Consider the following 22109-nt stretch of genomic DNA (forward strand, 5'->3'; position numbering starts at 1 on the left):
AACCAAGGTGCCATTGAAACTCCTTAAGGTCACGCAATGTCAGAGGGAGAGGTGGGATTGCAGCCAAGTTTATTTGTACAGGGCCCTCTCATAGGCTAGTTCCCAAAAACCTGTGACACGAGCTTTTGCCCATAGAATCAGTCACCATGTAGCTGTTACCTGTTCAGAGCTGGCTTTTTGCTTTCCCCACCCTACTCAGGAATTCTTAAATGGCTTTATGCTTAGAAACCGTCTTATTTCTGTTGTACCTAAATCACCCCAACCAGAAACTTCTATTAATACTTTGTGCTTTCTTAATAACTTTGGTTTCCACTTAAGGTTTTTGCATACTCCGCCCATAAGTAACTCATTAGATACTAAAGTTTTATTCCTGGCTCTGCCACTAGTTCATTAGGGGTCTTTGCCCCAGAGTCATTTCCTCCATGTAAAAAAACCTGGGCTCATTAAATCTAGGTAGGAAAGGGTGGATGTGGCAGGTTGTAATAGAACAGGTCAAGATAAGGCTTTATTTCTACTGAAATGATGCTTTGACAATAGCTTGGCTTGGTGTAAGGCTCACAAAAGAAAATCACATGTACCATGTGTGGGTTAAGCAGTTTGATTCACACTGGACCGGGCCAGCCCAGCTGCCCTCTGCTGTGTCCAACCGTGGAGCGGAGCTGTGTCGCAGCCATCACACCGGTAAACTGCTATAGCTGGTTTACCAGGATTTCTCTTCCCCTGATGGTACGGGTGAAGCCTGTAAATAAATCTTCTGCTATCTTTGTGAACTTAACCAAATCCTGGTTACCTTATTTAAGTGGAAATAGATCTGTTTTCCCTTAAACTAGGAACCTTAATTACCTGTATTCCTACCTCCAGCTCAACCCATATATTTGCAGCTTTCCAGTAAGCAGATAGTATTTCCATCTCTCCTCCCCTTTCCCTAAGATTCTGAATTAGTTCTCCAGACCTTGCCAAGTACATTCTCCCTGGAAAGCAAGGAATATATCACAGACCCACAAGAGTAAATACCCACGAGTGAAAGAAGCTGCTTGTCCTTGACTTAGAAATAAAAGCAAAGCTCTGAAAAGCCAGGTCACTACGATTTGGTCGGAAGCAGGACTAGCCACAGAGTAGGGAAGTTTTGGGGACAGGCCCTAGGTTTTCCCAGAATGCCTTGGGTAATGCCACCAAGAACCTTAAGAACTCCCTCTTACATTTTCCATCAGTTGCAGGCATGGCTTTTGCAACTGATAGGTGCTCTGACTACAGATATTCTGGTGTCCATGGCAACATGGCCTTATAGCTTGTAATAGTGGGAACTTCCAGCTCACTGGCAATTTCCTGGAGGTGGCAATATCTTTGGCAGGAAACCATCTCTTCTGTCAGCTTGGCCACCAGGGTCTGCTCCAGGCCCTGAATGAGTCCACATCAATCCACCCTTCTTCCCTGCAGTCATTCCCTCCTGGGGAGGGAAGGGAAGCGGGGGCATTTAGCAGACCCATTTGCTCGCTGCTGTGTCTACTCATGGGCAGGTGTGTCCGATGGTGCCTTGGTGGTGGACCTTAGGTCTGGATGCCAGCCCGGCACCCTGGGCATCGGAAGTCAGCCTCCCTGGCAGCCTGGATGCTGCAGCCAACACAGGCCACATGGAACCAGACGTCACAGCCATCACACTGAACCCAGGCCACTGTCTCTTCCTGGGGCAGGCAGCAACAAGGAGCTGCACAGGGCTCCCCGCCCCCAACTGCAGGGGGAGCCATGGGGGCGCTCACTGGGTACTTCCGAGGACGGCCACGTCGATTTCTGAAGGAAGTGACACAGACACAAGGGTCACTGGAAACCTGTAGGAGAAGGCCTAGACTTTGCCACCCTATGGCTGGTCATAGGGTGAGGCCACAGAGGCACAGTGGTCTGAGGACTACGGTGAGCCTGGACTCCGTCCTTAAAAACACATAGGGTGGGCCTAAAAACCTCTAGTGTGAGCCTGGAAGTTCCCCATCCTTAGGCACTGGAAGAATGGGGTTAAAGCCATATGAATGTAAAGTAGGACATGCCCACTCCGGTTGTTTTATAAGCACTACCCCATCCCACCTCTCATTTTCTCCTGCACATATTTTTCTTTTCCTATCAGAGCTAACCCAGGTCTTGCCATTCCATCTATTCCACCTCCCGTGCCCGTCCCCCAAGCAGGGGAACCTCCTCACAGCCTAGGGATACAAGGAATCAAAAGGCAGTAAAACACTGAGAGGGCCAAGTGAGTACTCTACTTACCCAGTGGGAGTCAGTGGGGCTTTGTCTACACGGAGTTTCTTCCTGGGCTCCATAAGGACCGGTGGTGGGCTCTCAGAAGGCTGACTATCATCATCCAGTTCCGCCAACACTCGGTGAACAGATTTCCTCCGATTGCGTGGGGGTGGAGCAGAAGGGGCGTTCCCCACTTCCCCAGGTGGGGCGGGAACAGGCAGGCTCCTTGGTCCACCCCAACTAGGGGAGAAGGTGAGGGGCTGGGGCCGGAGCTTGCTGAGGCTGCCGATGGAGTTCAGGATCAGTGTGGCCTTGGGGGCAGGGGAGAGGGTGCTGAGAGGCCGCTGTGGAGCCCCCTGGGAGGGCAGCATAGGCCGGAAACCAGCCCCAGCCCGGGTTTCTCCCCTAGATCGTGGGATGGTAATGGCAGCAAAGTCCTGAGGCTTGACTCGTACTTGTTGGAACATGAAGTAGAACTCCGAGGGGCTGGTTCCTGGCGGCCCTTCAGGGCCAAAGGTCAGGAGGTCTCCATCACTCAATTCCAGCCTGTGACCTCTTGGGAGTCGGACATTATTGACCAAAGTACCTGTTGATGGTGGGGCACCAGGCAAATACGGAGGACAAGAACAGAAATGACCAGAGTCAGGAGTGTAGAAATCTGGCTCTGTCTGGTTTCTGGGGAAGAACATGAAACTGCTATCAGATTCTCCCTCACATCCTAAGCCCCTCAGCAGGTGACAGGTACCAGGCAGTACGCTCCTTGTCAGCTGGGAACAAGTCTGTGTTTCTTGTGCTTTCCTACAAAGGATCCCTGCCCTCACTCTCCTAAGGTCCAATTTTCTTCCTTTTTTTTTTTTTTTGAGGTGGAGTCTTGCTCTATTGCCCACGCTGGAGTGCAGTAGCGCAATCTCAGCTCACTGCACTCCGCCTCCCAGGTTCAAGCGATTCTCCTGCCTCAGCCTCCTGAGTAGCTGGGATTACAGGCACGTGCCACCACATCTGGTTAATTTTTTTATTTTTAGCAGAGACATGGTTTTACCATGTTGGTTAGGCTGGTCTCATACTCCTGACCTCATGATCTGCCCACCTCAGCCTCCCAAAATGCTGGGATTACAGGCGTGAGCCACCATGCCCCGCCCTAAGGTCCAATTTTCAAACATGCTCACTCTTCCCCAGCTCCAGCTCGTTCAGATTCTAGCTCTACCACTTACCAGCTATGTGACCCTGAGCAAGCTTTTTGTTTGTTTTTTTTTGTTTTGTTTTGTTTTTTTGAGACGGAGTCTCACTCTGTTGCCAAGCTGGAGTGCCGTAGCACGATATCAGCTCACTGCAACCTCCGCCTCCCTGGTTCAAGTGATTCTCCTGCCTCAGCCTCCTGAGTAGCTGGGGTTACAGGCGCATTCCACCACACCTGGCTAATTTTTGTATTTTTTTTTTCAGTAGAGATGGGGTTTTACCATGTTGGTCAGGCTGGTCTCAAACTCCTGACCTTATGATCCTCCCACCTCGGGATCCCAAAGTGCTGGGATTACAGGCACGAGCCACCGCACCCGGCCTTTTTTTTAAAATTAATGAATTTTTTGGTAGAGACAGGTTTTCACCATGTTGCCCAGGCTGGTCTCGAACTCCTGAGCTCAAGTGATCCACCTGCTTTAGCCTCCCAAAGTGGTGGATTACCGGTGTGAGCCACCATGCCCAGCCCTGGACAAGTTCCTGAATCTCTTTGTGCCTCATTTTCCTTTACTGTAAATGAGGATAATATTAGTGCCACTTACATTCAATACACTTAAAATAGTGCCTGGTTCATAACGGGAAGCACTAGATGAATGTTGGCTACCATAGTCTAATAACCACAACACTCCTACAACTGACTTTACCAAGAGGAAGAGATTTTGCCAGGGGCCAGTGGCAGAACTCAAATGTGAATCTAGGCTTTCTGAGGCTAACTCCCTCAAGTCAGGGAGAAAGACATATACCCAGATTACTAAAAACATTATTCAACATAGAACTGCCCTAACCCAGGAACAGAGTGCCTCAGCAAAGCTGGAAACTGAATCAAGTCTAAACTTGGCCTCTAAACATCCCCTCTGTGACATCTTTCTGATGATACCCCAGGTCCTGTATGAGCTAAACGGGACCAACAAGGGTCGGTCTGGCAGAGAGCTTCTGACTGTGCATACTTCTAGTGGGAAGATGAAGGTCTGGACAATTACCATCCATCCAATCTGATGGGAGTATGGGAGGCAGGCAGCAGGGTCTTGTGGAGACCTTACTCATTCCAGCCTGGAACTTCAACCACCCACGGGCAAAGCTGCCCTGCTTACTGCTCACCTTGGAGGCTGTGGTCTTCCAGGCTGACCCTCCAATCATCACCCCAGGGCTCGGCGTGCAGTTCGGCGTGGATCCCAGAGATGAGGCCAGGCTCCTGCTGGGGCCGCAGAGCCACATCACACAGGTCGGCCCTGTGGCCCAAGCGATAGGTGCAGCCAGCCCCGGCGGGGGGGTGGAAGGTGTAGAGATCACCGCCCCTGCCGCCCCCTATGCGCAGCAGTTGGAAGCAGGGCAGCATGGGCGGTGCCCCCTTTGCACCACCTCTTCCACTTTAGGGATCCATTTCCTTTCCCACTCCTGGGCCACGCACCGCTGGCTTAAGTTCGCTTACCAGTCTGATGCAAACTTGAGTTGTGCTGTGTGCAGTTTCAACTTTGAGCACACTACCTGAATAGTCCAAATTCAGAGTGCAAGCAGCCTAGGACTCAATGCAGAATCGGTTGTTAAGCCGACTTGCAAATGAAAAATTCCAGGAAGGTCTCCGTGCAATGCAAACTCAGGACCACGTCCTGTGGCACCTCACTTGAGCTGGATCCTCAGGTCGCAAAATATCTGGGGAGCCTCCAATCTGCAAGGCAAGGATACTTTAGGCAGCTCCTGTGTGTGTCGGTGTGGCGGGGCGCCGGGGGGAGGTCCTGTTATACACACGTCTACGTGCAGTACGAACACATCACCTCTGTGTAATTCGGAGAAGAGCAGCTTCTTCCTGTCAAACCTGCTTATCCTAATAGAGCACTCCCGCTTGCCTGCGCCCCGATCTTCTGGCCAATCCCTCACTCATAACTAGTTTGAACCTCCGAGGGCAATGAATCTACTGTCATCCCCCAAAAGGAAGTGCAAACGAGTTCTTAAGTACTCCAACAAATTGGACCTAAACCCCTACTTCCCGGCTTCTCTAGGTGGGATAAAAACAGGAAGGGGTAGGCCGGGCGCGGTGGCTCAAGCCTGTAATCCCAGCACTTTGGGAGGCCGAGACGGGCGGATCACGAGGTCAGGAGATCGAGACCATCCTGGCTAACACGGTGAAACCCCGTCTCTACTAAAAAATACAAAAAACTAGCCGGGCGAGGTGGCGGGCGCCTGTAGTCCCAACTACTCGGGAGGCTGAGGCAGGAGAATGGCGTGAACCCGGGAGGCGGAGCTTGCAGTGAGCTGAGATCCGGCCACTGCACTCCAGCCTGGGCGGCAGAGCGAGACTCCGTCTCAAAAAAAAAAAAAAAAAAAAAAAAAAAAAAAAAAAAACAGGAAGGGGCTCCCCGCGATCATGCAAGGCATACCCGGCCTTTTCCCTCTCGGCCCCAGCCCCGTTTCGGATCTACCAGCGGGGTGCAGTCTCCGAGTAGCCTCCTCTTCAAGCAGTGCCAGCCTGTGCCGCGGGTCCCGGGACCCCCTGGGCTCCTCGGCTGGAGCCGATACTGCTGCAGCTGTTTGACAGCCAGGAAGCCGGGGCCAGGAGGGGCGCGGCCTCGGCGCGCGGGCAGCGCCTACCCCTCCTTCGGAATTCCCGGGCCCGAACTTCGCGCCGAGCGAGCCCGCCCCCGTGCCGTTTCTGATTGGCCAGCTCATTTGCTCTCTTCCGCGCCATTGGACGGCTCCCTAAGATCTCCCGCCTTCCGCTTTTTCTGATTAGTTCACAAGTTTTCCCGGGTTCCCGCAGTGGGGAGGAGCCGCCTGGGCGCGGAGATGCGTCGACACATTCTGTGGGCCCAGATTTAGACGCCACTGCGCCTGCGTACACCTTTCCTCCTCCCTACAGTGAGGTAGGACCTTAGGGCGCCCGCCTTGCGCAGGCGCGGTCAGAGGCCGAGGCAGAGGCGGGGCCCGGAGCGAGGCGTAGGGGGTGTGGTCAAGGCGCAGTAGGGGTTCTCGCGGTGGGTAAGGGACGTTCGGGAAGAGTCGGTTGTGGGCGGGAAGGGGCTGAGCGGGGGTGCTGGGAGGGTTCAAGGGGTCCAAAGGGGAAGGGGGAACAGGGGCCAGGTGAAGGGGTAGATGAGGAGATCAGAACAGCCTTAGAGCTCAGGGGCCAACTGGGTGAACAGCCTTGGGTATCTAGGGGAGCAGTGGGGGGAGAGCAGAGCCGGCTAGCGTACAGGGGGCGAGAGCAGACTATTGAGAGATGGGGGTGAGGGTGAGGACCAGAACAATTCCTTCAGAAAAAAGTAGATTAGGATGTAAAAAGGGACCGGAGTAGGGATCCCAGATTCGGGTAAAAAATAGATTAATGAGGGTGGGAGGGTGGGGGGAAGGTCTTAAAGTGCCCACTATGTGTTAGGACTCGAGAAAGAGGAGGCGGGCGGCAGGCATGGAAGCTGAGGGGATAGTAGAGAGAAGCTGAGAGGACAGCCGCAGGAAAGATTTGGATGAGATGTCAGGACGCTGGCTTTTCTGCCTGGGGATCTAGGCTGCTTGGATTCCCAAGGTCTTGGGAAGGGTCTAGCCCTGCATGTGGCCACATTCAGCTGGGGCCAGGCCTTGGGCCAGCACTTTAATAGGGAAGGACCCAAGAGTCATGGCCTGGTGGTGTCTGGATGGGATTCCCCCAGGCCTTGCTGAGCCATGGAGAGAACTCTGGAGATGGCGCTCAAGACCCCTGCACTGTGTACCTCCTTTCTCACCTCTGGCCAGGGGCAGCAGGGACCATAGAAACTTAAGGAGGAGGGTAAAGGCACTGCCCAGAATCCTGAAAGTATGAGTAAAGCCTCAGAGCCCCTCTCGGTCTGTCTTTTTCAGTAAATTCTCTCCACTTGATAGTTAGTTGCCTGGGTTCCCTGAGGAACCAGGTTGAGACAAGCAAGTGAATTTGGGGTATCTCCTACTTCTTTGGGGAAGTAGGAAAAGAGCTGAGCATCGGGTGGACCTGGCTGTAATTCAAGGATTATGACTTTGTTATTGTAGGGGCTTTCTCTTTGGAAGGTGGCCTGAAAATTGAATTGGAGTGTCTTTGTTTCTCCTATTGTCCAGGGGAACATAGATGGCTGGAGACAGAATCTAGAGCCTTCAAATAATGTGGAGATGTTTCCACCTTCAGGTCAGTGGGACCAGACAAGGGGAGTGGTGGTTGTCTCTGCCTGGGAAACTGACCATCTTTGATTTTGTAATTCTTCAGGTTCCACTGGGCTGATTCCTCCCTCCCATTTTCAAGCTCGGCCCCTTTCAACTCTGCCGAGAATGGCTCCCACCTGGCTCTCAGACATTCCCCTGGTCCAACCCCCAGGCCATCAAGATGTCTCAGAGAGGCGACTAGACACCCAGAGACCTCAAGTGACCATGTGGAAACAGGATGTTTCCAGTGACAGGCAGGAGCCAGGGCGGAGAGGCAGGTAGGGATCCATCCTCGCTGTTTTCTCAGGCTGGCTTGCTAGTGACCCTTCTTCACTGGAATAAACTCCTTACCCTATTTCGGCCCTAGTTTCCAGAACCTACTCATTTTTATGCAAGCAATTATTAGTTCCTGCAGTGCTTAGATAATAAAGCAGTGTGCTAGGTGCTAGGGATGAGGATAACAATAATGAATAAGACAAATCCTGACTTAAATTTGTAATTAATAAGGAATCTAAAATCTTAAGAGGGGAGATAGATTGACCATCAACTGATGGTAAAGCATAGTATGAGGCAAGATGAAGAAGTGCAAACTAGAAGTAGAGACCCAGCACTGTGGCAGTGTGGGTTCATTCTGATGGAAGAAAGCCTTTACAGAGGACATGCTATGGGAGCTGGCCATGCTGTCGTATTGTCTGTAAACATTCTTATTCTTGTTGTTTCATGTGTCTTCCCAGATGTACTGGGATAGCATTCTGCCATTTTGCTCTAGAGTAGGATTACATTAGAAGCAGCAGCACAATGAAGAAGAAGGAGCACTAGACTGGGTGTCAGGAGACAGAGACTCTATTTCTAGTTTGGCTACCAGCTAGAGGACATTTGGCAAGTCAATTTCCCTAGCCTACAGATCCCTGATACTTAAAGAAAGAAAGAAAATAAAGAAAAGGCCAGGTATGGTGGCTCACACCTATACTCCTAGCACTTTGGGAGCTGAGGCAGGAGAATCACTTGAGCCCAGGAGTTCAAGACCAGCCCGGGCAACAAAGCGAGACTTCGTCTCCACAGAAAATAATTAGCTAGCTGTGGTGACATGCATTTGTAGTCCCAGCTACTCGGGAGGCTAAGGTGGTAGGATCACTTGAGCTCAGGAGTTGAAGGCTGCAGTGACCTATGATCCAGCCACTGCATTGAGGCCTGGGTGACACAGTGATACCCTGTCTCTAAAAACAACAACAACAATCTCCTGTGGTCCTGGGTGTCAGAGAGACAGCTGCCTCAGGAGCCACGTTCCAAGCTAGATTAAACTTCACATGATATTGGTAGACAATGTCTCCAAAGGCTGGCACTATGTTATTTATGTACTGTTCTCTCAGACTCCTCATAAAGTATACCTAACACTCAATAAATGCATTTTAACTAGCACCTGGCCTCACCATATTGATACTGGAAGCTCAGCTCTCTCTATGCCCATTCCTCCCTCAAACTTCTTGCCCTTAAATCAGAATTGAGAAGTCTCTGTTCTTCCAACCTTTCCACTTAAAATGTGTGGCCTAAAAATAAAAAATAAATAAGACAAAAAAACACCAAAAAACAAAAAGAATGTGTGGCCTAATGATATACACATTTGATGTTGAATCTGTCTGTATGTAGCTCTCTCTAGGGAGATCATGTTCCATCATCTCAGCCAGACTTTAGGTCCTGTGAGTCCAGGCACTGGACTTAACATGCTCAATAGGGCTTTGATGAATGATGATGATGTCAATGCAGACATCCCCATACCCCAGCTTCAGCACCCCCTTCACCTCCTCACACGGGGGCAGAGAGGTCCTCTTTTCCTTCTGGCTATGTTTACACCCTCAACTATCCTTCCAGCACTGGAGACAAGTCTCACCTGCACTAACCTGTCTTTGAAGGTCCTGGGAGCTGGAGGGGTCACAGGCCCTGAGCCAGCAGGCTGAGGTGATCGCTCGGCAGTTGCAAGAACTGCGGCGGCTGGAGGAGGAGGTCCGGCTCCTGCGGGAGACCTCACTGCAGCAGAAGATGAGGCTAGAGGCCCAGGCCATGGAGCTGGAGGCCCTGGCACAGGCAGAGAAGGCCGGCCGAGCTGAGGCTGAGGGCCTGCGTGCTGCTTTGGCTGGGGCTGAGGTCGTCCGGAAGAACTTGGAAGAGGGGAGCCAGCGCGAGCTGGAAGAGGTTCAGAGGCTGCACCAAGAGCAGGTGAATGCAGGGGTGGGAAGGATTTAAATTCATAACGGAGAGCTGGGCAGTAGCTTCCAAGCAAAGAACAGGTATTGCAGAAGAGACTCTCCATGAGTAGTGAGTAGTGGAGTGATGAGACCTTTGGTGAAAAGAAACACACATGGCCTAGAAAGATGGAGAATTTGGTTATTTTGATCTTAATTCAGGTTGCACTTTTTCCCCAAGACTCAGGTGGCCTCCCACGACTTGAAGCCCTGCTTCCTTTTCTAGTAGGAAGTAGTTTGCCTCCCTGCTTTACTCTGGGTACCAATTCATCGGGGGTATTGTGGAGGGCAGTGAGGAAGGTGGATATAAGGGGGCTATGGTGGACTGGGAGAGAGAGATTATTCAGTCCGCAAACTCAGTGCTTACTCTTTGCCATCTCAGACTCAGTGACCAAATTAGCCTGAATCCTGCCTTCATGGATGGAACTGACAGCCTCATGGGGGATACACACATCCACTTTTAATTTAATCATAATTAATTGCAATCAGGAGGAGTGCCTTGAAGGCGAAGGACTAGAGAGCACTAACTTAGTCTGGGGTTCAGGGAAGGCCACTGTAACCAATTGGACATGTCAAGGAAAGAAACCATAAGGCCGGGTGCAGTGGCTCACGCCTGTAATCCCAGCATTTTGGGAGGCCGAAGCAGGTGGATCACAAGGTCAGGAGTTCAAGACCAGCCTGGCCAACATGGTGAAACCCCGTCTCTACTAAAAATACAAAAATTCACCAGGCATGGTGATGCACACCTGTAATCCCAGCTACTCAGGAGGCTGAGGCAGGAGAATCACTTGAGCCTGGGAGGTGGAGGTTGCAGTGAGCCGAAATTATGCCATTGCACTCCAGCCTGGGCAACAGAGCAAGACTCTGTCGCAAAAAATAAAATAAAAAAGGAACTGGGAGAAAACAAGGGAGAAATTCTTTGTAACCTTGTAGTGGGCAAGGCCTTTCTACCTGTGAGTCAAAATCCAAAATCTAGAAGCCGTAAAGGAAAAGATTGATCCATTGACTTTATAACATGAACATTAGGAATGGTGGGGAAAAAAAAAAAAAAGCTCTATTTATAGCTCAGATCACAAGAAAAGGGTAATATCCCTAATATAAAATGTGTGCCTAGAAATTGGTAAGGGAAAGACCAGCAATCCAGTCAGAAAGTGGACAAAGGAGATTCATGAAAGAAACTCAGAAACAAGAAGCTAGGCCGGGCACAGTGGCTCACACCTGTAATCCCAGCACTTTGGGAGGCTGAGGTGGGCAGGATCACTTGAGGCCAGGAGTTCAAGACCAGTCTGGCCAACATGAAGAAACCCAGTCTCTACAAAAAATACAGAAATTAGCCGGGTATGGCGATGGGCGCCTGTAATGCCCCAGCTTCTTGGGAGGCTGAGGCAGGAGAATTGCTTGAACCTGGGAGACAGAGGTTACAGTGAGCTGAGATCACCACACTCCAGCCTGGGCAGCAGAGCGAGACTGAAAAAAACCAGCAAGCCACCATTTGTGCTGAATAGGAGTTGGCCAGTGAATAGGTGTGTGAGGTCCAATGGTCTCTGGAGAACACTCGGCAGGACAACTGGTGGAGGCGGGGACAGGCGGAGGCCAGAAGGCTGGAGCATAGAGATCAGGGGCGCTGAGTGTGCTGCAGAGCATGGGACCCAGGGCACAAGGCCTTGGCCACTTCAGAACTTGCTACTTTCCCTTAAGAGCAATGAGCAGGCTGGGCACGGTGGCTCATACTTGTAATCCTAGCACTTTGGGAGGCTAAGGCAGAAGGATCACTTGAGCCCAGGAGTTTGAGACCAGCCTGGGCAACAAAGTGAGCCCCCATCTCTATTTTATTAAATAAACTAGGGCTGGGCATAGTTGCTCACATGTGTAATCCCAGCACTTTGGGAAGCTGAGGTGGGTGGATCACTTGAGGTCAGGAGTTCGAGACCAGCCCTGCCAACATGGTGAAACCTCATCTCTACTAAAAGTACAAAAATTAGCTGGGCGTGGTGGCTCATGCCTGTAATCTCAGCTACTCGGGAGGGTGAGGCAGGAGAATCGCTTGAACCTGGGAGGCAGCGTTTGCAGTGAGCTGAGATTGTGCCATTGCACTTAGTCTGAGCAACAAAGTGAAACTCCATCTCCAAAATAACAAAAAGAAAACAAAATTGTTTTTTTAAGTGATAAGCAACTGTTGAAAGGTTTTAGGCAGGGAAATGACATGATTAGATTTGTATTTTATGTCTAAAAAGTTTTGTCATTTATATCCCCCAAATTAACTTTATTGTTGTATGGAGACGGGGCTAGAGGAGGCAGACCAGGAAGCAGGGTGGCCACTTTGCCCTCCTTCCCAGTCCATCCCATGACTGTTGGTGGCTCTGACACCCCTGCAACCCTTTGAGGTGCCATGAGCAAAAGACACAAAATTCCTCCTTTCCTGGAGCTTTCCTTCCGATGTGGTCTGAAAGATAGTAACACATACACATAAGCAAGATATGGTCAGTGCTAAGTGCTCGGGAGGACGTGAGCAGTTGATGGGGCACAGGAGGGTGGTGAGAGTTATTAGAGGGCCCAGCGAAGCCACCCTGAGGAGGGGCTATCACCTGGGGTCTGTGGAGCAAGGAGGGGCCGCTGTCTGGTTCTCAGCGGACTCCCTGTGGCTGGAGGGGGGAGCATTAGGAGAGCCTCTAGGGTGAACTCAGGAGGCAGGCAGAGGCTGGGTCCCCCGGCCTGCAGGTGTGGAGAGATGCCTGGGTTTTGCTGTGAATGCTGTGAGAAGCCACCGAGGGTTTGTAAAGACTAGTTAGGAGATGGTCCCTGTTGCCCAGGCAAGAGATGAGGGTAGCTTACCTTGGGTTGGTGGCAGTGGAGACGGAGACGGAGAGAGGTGAAGATATGTTTTGGGGGAGATTGAACAAGAACTCCCGATGGGTTGTGGGGCAACTGCAGAGAGTGAGTTACCAGCTCTCCATTTGCTATGCGCAGTTGGGTGATTGGTTTGGTCATTGTCTAAGGTCACAGAAAGTGGGAGTGAAGGGAACAAGGAAGGCCTCCATGTGGGGTCGAGCTCCTGCTGAGCCTCCTCTTCTTTCCACAGCTGTCCTCTTTGACACAGGCTCACCAGGAGGCTCTTTCCAGTTTGACCAGCAAGGCCGAGGGCTTGGAGCAGTCTTTGAGTAGTCTGGAAACCAGGAGAGCAGGGGAAGCCAAGGAGCTGGCCGAGGCTCAGAGGGAGGCCGAGCTGCTTCGGAAGCAGCTGAGGTAGGTGGGTGGATGCCGACGGGGGCCCAGCAGTTGGTGATGTGGTGGGTCTGCAGGGTGCCCCACTGATGGCTGTCCCATTCCCACCCCAACCCTAGCAAGACCCAGGAAGACTTGGAGGCTCAGGTGACCCTGGTTGAGAATCTAAGAAAATATGTTGGGGAACAAGTCCCTCCTGAGGTCCACAGCCAGACATGGGAACTGGAGCGACAGAAGTTTCTGGAAAACATGCAGGTGAGTGTGCAGGAGTGCATCTGTGTGGGGACTTGGGGATCAGGTTGGGGGGCAAGTGTGGCCCTTGGAGGAGCGTGTAGAGCACAGCCCTCAGGAGAGAAGGTGGTACCCGAGGCGGCATGGAGGCCCTACAGGGGGGCTGCTTCTCTCCGCCCGCAGCACTTGCAGGAGGACCGGGATGGCCTGCACGCCACCGCGGAGCTGCTACAGGTGCGGGTGCAGAGCCTCACGCACATCCTCGCCCTGCAGGAGGAGGAGCTGACCAGGAAGGTATGGCCCGACCCCCAGATCCCTCACCCTCAGCCGCATCCTACACCTACTGTCCCCCACCCTCCTCCCTGTGGGTGGGAGGGTTCGATGTGCCCCAGAACCTGCTTGGATCTCTTTCTTCCTGTGAACTCCTCTTGCTGTAGCTCATGTTGTCCGGGCAAGACAGAGGAGAAACAAAGATGCCACCTCCTTCCTCTCCTCCCCCAGGAGCCCACACTTTCCTCCCGCTCCTTCTCCCTCAGGTTCAACCTTCAGATTCGCTGGAGCCTGAGTTTACCAGGAAGTGCCAGTCCCTGCTGAACCGCTGGCGGGAGAAGGTGTTTGCCCTCATGGTGCAGCTAAAGGCCCAGGAGCTGGAACACAGCGACTCTGTTAAGCAGCTGAAGGGACAGGTCACTGCACTCTCTGTTCTCCCAGTATTCCCTCCCAGCACCTTGCTCCTTCCATAAGAGTGGCATCCATTCAACCAGAGTTTATTGAGTGGTTGCCACATGCTGGGCACACAGCCCTGAACAAAACCGAAATGTGGAGCTTGCATTCTAGAGCAGAGACACAGAACACGCACGTAAACAGATAATGTTCAGTAATTATATGTGCTGTATAGAAAGATTCAAGCTGGGTGCAGTGGCTCACGCCTATAGTGCCAACACTGGTCTCAAACTCCTGACCTCAGATGATTCGCCTGCCTCAGCCTCCCAAAGTGATGAGATTACTGGTATGAGCCACCGTGCCCAGCCAAGTAAAATGCCAGCAGTCTGGGAGACTGATGCAAGTGGATCACTTGAGGTCAGGAGTTTGATACCAGCCTGGGCAACATGCGCAATCCCGTCTCTACTAAAAATACAAAAAATTAGCCAGGCATGGTGGCTCATTCCTGTCGTCCCAGCTACTCTGGAAGCTGAGGTGGGAGGATCACCTGAGCCTGGGAGGTCGAGGCCCCAGTGAGCTGTGATCGCACCACTGCACTCTAGCCTGGGTGACAAAGCGAGATCCTGTCTCAAAAAAAAAGAAAGTAGCAAGAAAGATTGAAAAGATAATGTGACAGAGAGACTGGGGGGTGGGTCAGCCTCAGGTAGGATGGTCAGGAACAGCCTCTCTGAGGAGGTGACAGCATCTGAGGAGGGTGGCATGGTCAGTTGGTGGGTCCTGTGGGGTGGGTCAAGGGCTATTCCCATGTTCAAGTGGGCACATGGAACGTGGAACATGGAAGGAACACTGAACTCAGATTCTATTCTCAGGAACCTAAGCTTCTGTCACCCTGCATGGCATTGGATCTTTTTCTTTCTCTTTTTGAGAAGGAGTCTTGCTCTGTCACCCAGGCTGGGGTGCAGTGGCGTGATCTCGGCTCACTGCAACCTCTGTCTCCCGGGTTCAAGTGATTCTCCTGCCTCAGCCTCCCAAGTAACTGGGATTACAGGCACATGCCACCATGCTTAGCTGATTTTTGCCTCCCAGGTAACTGGGATTACAGGCACATGCCACCATGCTTAGCTGATTTTTGCCTCCCAAGTAACTGGGATTACAGGCACATGCCACCATGCTTAGCTGATTTTTGTATTTTTAGTACAGACAGGGTTTCACCATGTTGGCCAGGCTGGTCTTGAGCTCCTGACTTCAAGCGATCTGCCTCGGCCTCCCAAAGTGTTGGGATTCCAGGTGTGAGCCACCACGCCTGGCCCCTGCATGACATTCTCTGCACCTGCCACTTTGCTTCTAATGCCTCCCTCAGCTTTTAGCTCTAGAGGCCCCCGCCCAGCTTCATCTCCTCCCCCAGGTGACCTCACTCCAGGAACAAGTAACAGCCCAGAGCCAGGAGCAGGCCATTCTGCAGCGATCCCTGCAGGACAAAGCCGCAGAGGTGGAGGTGGAGCGGATGGGTTCCAGGGTTGGTGTCAGCCTAGTAGAGACTCGGGGAGGGCAAGGGAGCCCTGGTCCAGGGCTGCAGCCAGGACTTAGGGAGGGACCCTGTCCTTTGCTGCATCCTCCCCAGGGCCTGCAGTTGGAGCTGAGCCGTGCTCAGGAGGCCAGGCGCCGGTGGCAGCAGCAGACAACCTCAGCCGAGGAGCAGCTGAGGCTTGTGGTCAATGCCGTCAGCAGGTATCAGGGATGGAGGGGCTGGTGGAGTAGTGTTTCTGCCACCTTAGCTTCCTGGGCACCTTGTTGCTGAGGAGCCTCGGGCAAGAGGGGCTGGAAAGCTGGCCACTGGAGGCTACAGGGCTGGGCAAATTTAGCCCTATCAATGTTCCTGTGTTCATTTCTCTTCTGCGGCAGCCTCCTCTGCATTCACACCTGATTGCTTGTCATGAACTCCCCACTGCATGTTGGGCTGGAGGTGAGGCCTTGCTTCCTCCTGCAGTTCAGTCTAGTAATGGCTTGAGCTAAATAGAGCACCGGGGAGGATCTTCACTTGCAGCATTGTTCAAGGATGGAGAGTGTAGACACTTCATCGTCCTTTCCTTGTCTAAAATTTTACAGGCATTCTCTGTTTCACTGGAGAAAAATTTAGTCTTTTTATTTATTTATTTATTTTGAGACAGAGTCTGTGTCACCCAGGCTGGAGTGCAGTGGCGCAGTCTTGGCTCACTGCAACCTCACTTCCCTGGTTCAAGTGATTCTCCTGCCTCAGCCTCCTGAGTAGCTGGGATTACAGGCATCCACCACCACGCCCAGCTAGTTTTTGTATTTTTAGTAGAGACAGGATTTCACCATGTTGGCCAGGCTAGTCTTGAACTCCTGACCTCAGGTGAGCCACCCACCTCACCCTCCCAAAGTGCTGGAATTACGGGTGTGAGCCACCGCGCCCGGCCTAGTCTATTTATTTAAAGCTATATACTTACTTGCTTACTATTCCATCTAAAATGTAAGCCAGTTAGTTTCCTTCTAAATCAGTTGCCAGCCTTTGTGTCTCATACCAACTTCCTTTTTTTTTTTTTTTTTTTTTGAGAAGGAGTCTGGCTCTGTCGCCCAGGCTGGAGTGCAGTGGCCGGATCTCAGCTCACTGCAAGCTCCGCCCCCCGGGTTTACGCCATTCTCCTGGCTCAGCCTCCCAAGTAGCTGGGACTACAAGCGCCCGCCGCCTCGCCCGGCTAGTTTTTTGTATTTTTTAGTAGAGACGGGGTTTCACCGTGTTCGCCAGGATGGTCTCGATCTCCTGACCTAGTGATCCGCCCGTCTCGGCCTCCCAAAGTGCTGGGATTACAGGCTTGAGCCACCGCGCCCGGCCCCAACTTCCTAGTTGTTTCATTACCAACAATTGTTCTACGACCTTCGGAAAAACTTCTAAGGAAACAGCAAAGCTTCTTTGTGCTGGTGATGACTTCCCCTCAGCCTTGGACATTGAGATACCCAAGGCAGGTAGTTCTTAGCACAGTGTCTGGCTTGTAAATGTTTATCATTATCATGAGGCTCTTCTTGATGGGTTAATTTAGATAAAGATAATTTTTGGTTTAGCGAAATTAAGATGCAGGATGAGTCCTTGCCCACCACTTCCTTCTCTTGGATTTGTACCTTGGGGACTAATTCAGCTTAAAAAATTATGAAACATTTCACACTTGCATGGAATTAAACTAGTTATGATGACCTACCACCCAGGTTCAATCCATTGCGTGTGCCCCCTACCTCCAGGAGAACAGAAAGATGTGCTGCGGACAGGGTTTGACTTTGGTACCAGGCAATCACAGAAATGGTCTGTGTAATGATGCATTGCCAAAAGTCCTCCAGGCTTAAAGCAGTCTGAACTCGGATTGTTGCTGGGTTTATTAGATTGTCTCTAGGTACTTGGAGACTTTACTACGAGCTGCGGTAGGTGTTGGAAGCATCTACTTGAACAGTTTCCAGATGAAAGTGAACTTTGCCGTGCTGCTGGCGATGCAGCTGCAAGCCTTCATCATCCTGTGTTTTTCTGTGGGTGCAGACCCGGACTCTCCTGAGGAAACCCCACGCGGGCCCTAGACACTCCTTGGCCTCCTCCAGGGGCCTGTTTAAGCTGCTCAGTTTTCATGAGCCAGGTCGGTCCTACTTTTGGCACAGCCAGCTGGTAAAGCATGTGGGTCTGCCCGTCATTGGTGCTAAATCAACACTCCTGGGCTTGGAGAGGATGACTTTGTTTTGGTTTGGTTTTTTGAGATGGAGTCTCACTTTGTTGCCCAGGCTTGAGGGCAGGGGCGCAATCTTGGCTCACTGCAACCTTCACCTCCTAGGTTCAAGTGATTCTCATACCTCAGCCTCCGGAGTAGCTGGGATTACAGGCATAAGCCACCATGCCCGGCTCATTTTTATGTTTTTAGTGGAGACAGAGTTTCACCATGTTGGCCAGGCTAGTCTCCAATTCCTGACTTCAGGTGATCCACCCGCCTCGGCCTCCCAAAGTGCTGGGATTACAGGCAGAAGCCTCTGGCCAGAGAGGATAACTTTACTCTTTGATGCACAATAGTGAGCGAAACACAGGTTGTGAGAAATAAGCTTAACAGGTTGCTTTAAAAGATAGTCATTTAATGCATTCTTGGGGCAAGGTCCCTTTAGATAATTGATGGAAGCTGTGCGTTCTTCACTTGTATAACAGGACAGGATTGAGGGAGTTGTCTCTACTAGGCACAGCAAGTCCTTTGGGAATGAGGGGAGGCATGGAGGGTCAATGACCTGTGCCCTCTCCAGCTCTCAGATCTGGCTCGAGAGCACCATGGCTAAGGTGGAAGAGGCTGCCGCCCGGCTTCCCAGCCTCAACAACCGACTCAGCTATGCTGTCCGCAAGGTCCACACCATTCGGGGTGCGTAGGGCAACTGGGAGCCATGTCCCGCCCCCGCCCCACCAGCTCGGACTTTCTTCTTCCTGACCCAGCTCTGTGATCCCACATCCATTCACCTTCCTCCTTTCACCAGCCCTCGCATCTCTTTTTCCCTTACTCCCTGTCCCCCACTTTCTCCCATGCAAACTTCATCTCTTTTTCTCCCTGCCTTTTCCCTCCCAGGCCTGACTGCTCGAAAGCTTGCCCTTGCTCAGCTGCGCCAGGAGAGGTGAAGTTTGGGCACTTTGAGGTGGATGGGGCTTTAGAGCATTGGCTACTGGGACCCCCAAAACCATGAGAACTGAGGCAGGATGGGTGCTTTGGGGTCAGGCAGCTGGGTGATTTCTCCTGACTCTCTCTTCCCTGTCCCAGCTGTCCCCTACCACCACCAGTCACAGACGTAAGCCTTGAGCTGCAGCAGCTGCGGGAAGAACGGAACCGCCTGGATGCAGAACTGCAGCTGAGTGCCCGCCTCATTCAGCAGGAGGTGGGCCGGGCTCGGGAACAAGGTACACCTGGTTGCCAGGGGGGTGGCAAGGATGAGGAAAGACCCGGTGTCTAGGGTGCTAGGAGAGGCCTGACCCAGCACCCCCTCCTTTTAGGGGAGGCAGAGCGGCAGCAGCTGAGCAAGGTGGCCCAGCAGCTGGAGCAGGAGCTGCAGCAGACCCAGGAGTCCCTGGCTAGCTTGGGGCTGCAGCTGGAGGTGGCACGCCAGGGCCAGCAGGAGAGCACAGAGGAGGCTGCCAGTCTGCGGCAGGAGCTGACCCAGCAGCAGGACCTCTACAGGCAAGGTGTCGAGAGGGAAAGGGGTGCTTCCCTTGGACGGTGGCGTGGGAATTGCAAATCAAAGCTCCTGCTGATACGCCCCGTCTGCACTTTCACCCCAGCCCTGCAAGAGAAGGTGGCTGAAGTGGAAACTCGGCTGCGGGAGCAACTGTCAGACACAGAGAGGAGGCTGAACGAGGCTCGGAGGGAGCATGCCAAGGCCGGTGAGCCTTGCCAGGGTGGATAGGGCCTTCCAGGAAGAAGGAAGTGTTAAGACATAGGTTATTATTTTCCCCTCCAAGTTTTTTCAAAGCTTCATTACAGGAAGTAATGGAGGTATCCATGAATAGCACAGAAGATTTCTCACTTCATGAACACACCCATGTAGCCAGCACCAGATTAAGAAACAGCATATGACCGGGCGCGGTGGCTCACGCCTGTAATCCCAGCACTTTGAGAGGCCGAGGCAGGTGTATCACTTGAGGTCAGAAGTTTGAGACCAGCCTGGCCAACATAGTGAAACCCCATCTCTACTAAAAATACAAAAATTAGCTGGGTGTGTTAGTGGGTGCCTGTAATCCCAGCTACTTGGGAGACTGAGGCAGGAAAATGGCTTGAACTCGGGCGGCGGAGGTGGCAGTGAGCTGAGATCACACCATTGCACTCCAGCCTGGAGAGCAAAACTCAGTCTCAAAAAATAAATAAATAAAGAGCATATGACCAGCTCAGGACCCCCCTGTACCCCTTCCAGTCATACCCCTTCACAGAGGCCACCACCTTCCAGATGTCTAACACCAGCAATTACCCCCTAGCAAAAATTTCACACACCTAAACAAGTTAAAAGAATTGTGGCCGGTGCAGTGGCTCACACATGTAATCCCAGCACTTTGGGAGACCAAGGCAGGAGGATTGCTGGAGCCCAGGAGTTCAAGATCAGCCTGGGCAACACAGACTCCCATCTCTTTAAAAAAAAAAAAAAAAAAAAATTACAAAAATTAGCCAGGCATGGTGGTGGGCACCTGTAGCCTGAGCTTACTTGGGAGGCTGGTGTGGGAAGATCACATGAACCTGGGAGGTGGAGGCTGCAGTGAGCCGAGATTGTGCCACTGCACTCCAGCCTGGGCAATAGAGAAAGACCGTGTGTCTAAAAAAGAATTGTGTAATGAATATATCTTCTCTAAATATAGCAGTTAACGTTTGCCACATTTGGTCTCTTATCTATATGCATGCATATTTGTGCATCTTTTGAATCACTTTAAGTTGTAATCATTTAATGTTTTGTTTTTTTTTTTTTTTTTTTTTGAGACAGTCTCCCTCTGTCACCAGGCTGGAGTGCAGTGTCATAATCTTGGCTCACTATAACCTCCACTTCCCGGGTTCAAGTCGTTCTCCTGGCTCAGCCTCCTGAGTAGCTGGGATTACAGGTGCCCACCACCATGCCCAGCTAATTTTTGTATTTTTAGTAGAGACAGGGTTTCACCATGTTGGCCAGGATGGTCTCAATCTCTTGACCTGTGATCTACCTGCCTCGGCCTCCCAAGGTGCTGGGATTATAGGCGTGAGCCACTGCACCTGACCATTTAATGTTTTAAGTAAGTTGCAAACATAAGTTGTTCAGCTGCATCTCCCAAAGCCAGTAAATTCTCCTATGTAGCTGCAATCATCACACTTTAAGACAAGGAACACTAATTGCACAAAATCTCACTCAGTTCATATTGAGATTTCCCCTGCGGAACTCCAGGATGGTTCAGGGATGAGGAAGATACTAGGTTCAGATTCCCAGGCTCCTAGAGCGTCAGCTCCCCCCTCCGTCCCCCCCGCAACTGTACAGAAGAGACAGATCCACAGAGCAGAACAGCCCCCACAAGCCACAGGGTTGGTGACCCGGCGTTTGTTCCTGTCTTCATGGTGCCTGGCTGCCTCTGGCCTGACCCACACCTGCCTCCCCTGTGCCTTGGCCGCTCTGTAGTGGTCTCCTTGCGCCAGATTCAGCGCAGAGCCGCCCAGGAAAAGGAGCGGAGCCAGGAACTCAGGCGTCTGCAGGAGGAGGCCCGGAAGGAGGAGGGGCAGCGACTGGCCCGGCGCTTGCAGGAGCTGGAGAGGGATAAGAACCTCATGCTGGTAGGAGACGGGACGGCAGACAGGCAGACACTAGGGCCCATCCTGGGCTGGTTCCTGGGCTAGAGGTGTGGAACGAGGATGGTGAGGGAGGTTCTACCCGGGCTAGGTGGCGTTTAACCCTCTCCTTCCCAGGCCACCTTGCAGCAGGAGGGTCTCCTCTCCCGTTACAAGCAGCAGCGACTGTTGGCAGTTCTTCCTTCCCTACTGGATAAGAAGAAATCTGTGGTGTCCAGCCCCAGGCCTCCAGAGTGTTCAGCATCCGTACCTGTAGCAGCAGCAGTACCCACCAGGGAATCCATAAAAGGTCTTGGGCCAAGCACAAAGGGACAAGGGACAAATGGGCGCACTTCAGCAATCTCCCCTCCAGACTCTTGCATGATGAGTGGTGTTCTCTGTGATCCTGCGAGGCCCTTAGCCTCTTTTAGCGATGCCCAGCTTGGACCAAAGAGCCTCCTCTCTCCCAGTCCTCATTTCCTGTGTCAGCCCTGTTTCCTCTGTAACCACGAGCACCTCCCCTTGTCTGGTGCTCATCTCCTGCTATCTTCCTTCCCAGGGTCCCTCTCTGTCCTGCTCGATGACCTGCAGGGCTTGAGTGAAGCCATTTCCAAAGAGGAAGCTGTTTGTCAAGGAGACAACCTTGACAGATGCTCCAGCTCCAATCCCCAGATGAGCAGCTAAGCAGCTGAGAGCCCAGGGAAAGCCAGCCTGGGGGCTGGGAGGATCCTGGAGAAGTGGGTGGGGACAGACGAGCCCTTCCCCCTCCCGGGGTCACCCTGGGGAACACCGGCTGAGTCTAAATTCTGCTCTAAATAAAGACGACTACAGTAGGAGCCATTGTTTGGAAATGTAA

The 22109-nt window shown here is 52.1% G+C and overlaps 2 protein-coding genes across 55 annotated transcripts; one reads left to right on the top strand and one right to left on the bottom strand.

Moving 5' to 3' along the window:
- Window positions 1-52: 52 nt before the first annotated feature.
- Window positions 53-8620, bottom strand: TCF19 (transcription factor 19). 13 transcript variants are annotated; one of them, XM_077998800.1, is made up of 5 exons: window positions 5880-6091; window positions 5235-5374; window positions 4561-5128; window positions 2257-2815; window positions 53-1447 (listed from the first exon to the last, which is right to left on the bottom strand). In XM_077998800.1, exons 3-5 carry the CDS (start codon window positions 4796-4798, stop codon window positions 1438-1440), a joined length of 807 nt encoding a protein of 268 aa, XP_077854926.1. In that variant the 5' UTR covers window positions 4799-5128; window positions 5235-5374; window positions 5880-6091; the 3' UTR covers window positions 53-1437.
- On the top strand, window positions 6211-22089 carry CCHCR1 (coiled-coil alpha-helical rod protein 1). Of its 42 annotated transcripts, none has more exons than XM_077998757.1 (19): window positions 6211-6320; window positions 7522-7588; window positions 7667-7880; window positions 9513-9816; window positions 12922-13085; window positions 13184-13319; window positions 13479-13589; window positions 13832-13981; window positions 15159-15245; window positions 15364-15474; window positions 15580-15686; window positions 18243-18355; window positions 18557-18602; window positions 18746-18882; window positions 18976-19164; window positions 19261-19362; window positions 21108-21259; window positions 21392-21563; window positions 21813-22089. In XM_077998757.1, exons 2-19 carry the CDS (start codon window positions 7573-7575, stop codon window positions 21935-21937), a joined length of 2436 nt encoding a protein of 811 aa, XP_077854883.1. In that variant the 5' UTR covers window positions 6211-6320; window positions 7522-7572; the 3' UTR covers window positions 21938-22089.
- The last annotated feature ends 20 nt before the right edge of the window (window positions 22090-22109 follow it).

Source organism: Macaca mulatta, chromosome 4 (genome assembly GCF_049350105.2).
Source record: "Macaca mulatta isolate MMU2019108-1 chromosome 4, T2T-MMU8v2.0, whole genome shotgun sequence".
In the NCBI taxonomy this organism is placed as follows: domain Eukaryota; kingdom Metazoa; phylum Chordata; class Mammalia; order Primates; family Cercopithecidae; genus Macaca; species Macaca mulatta.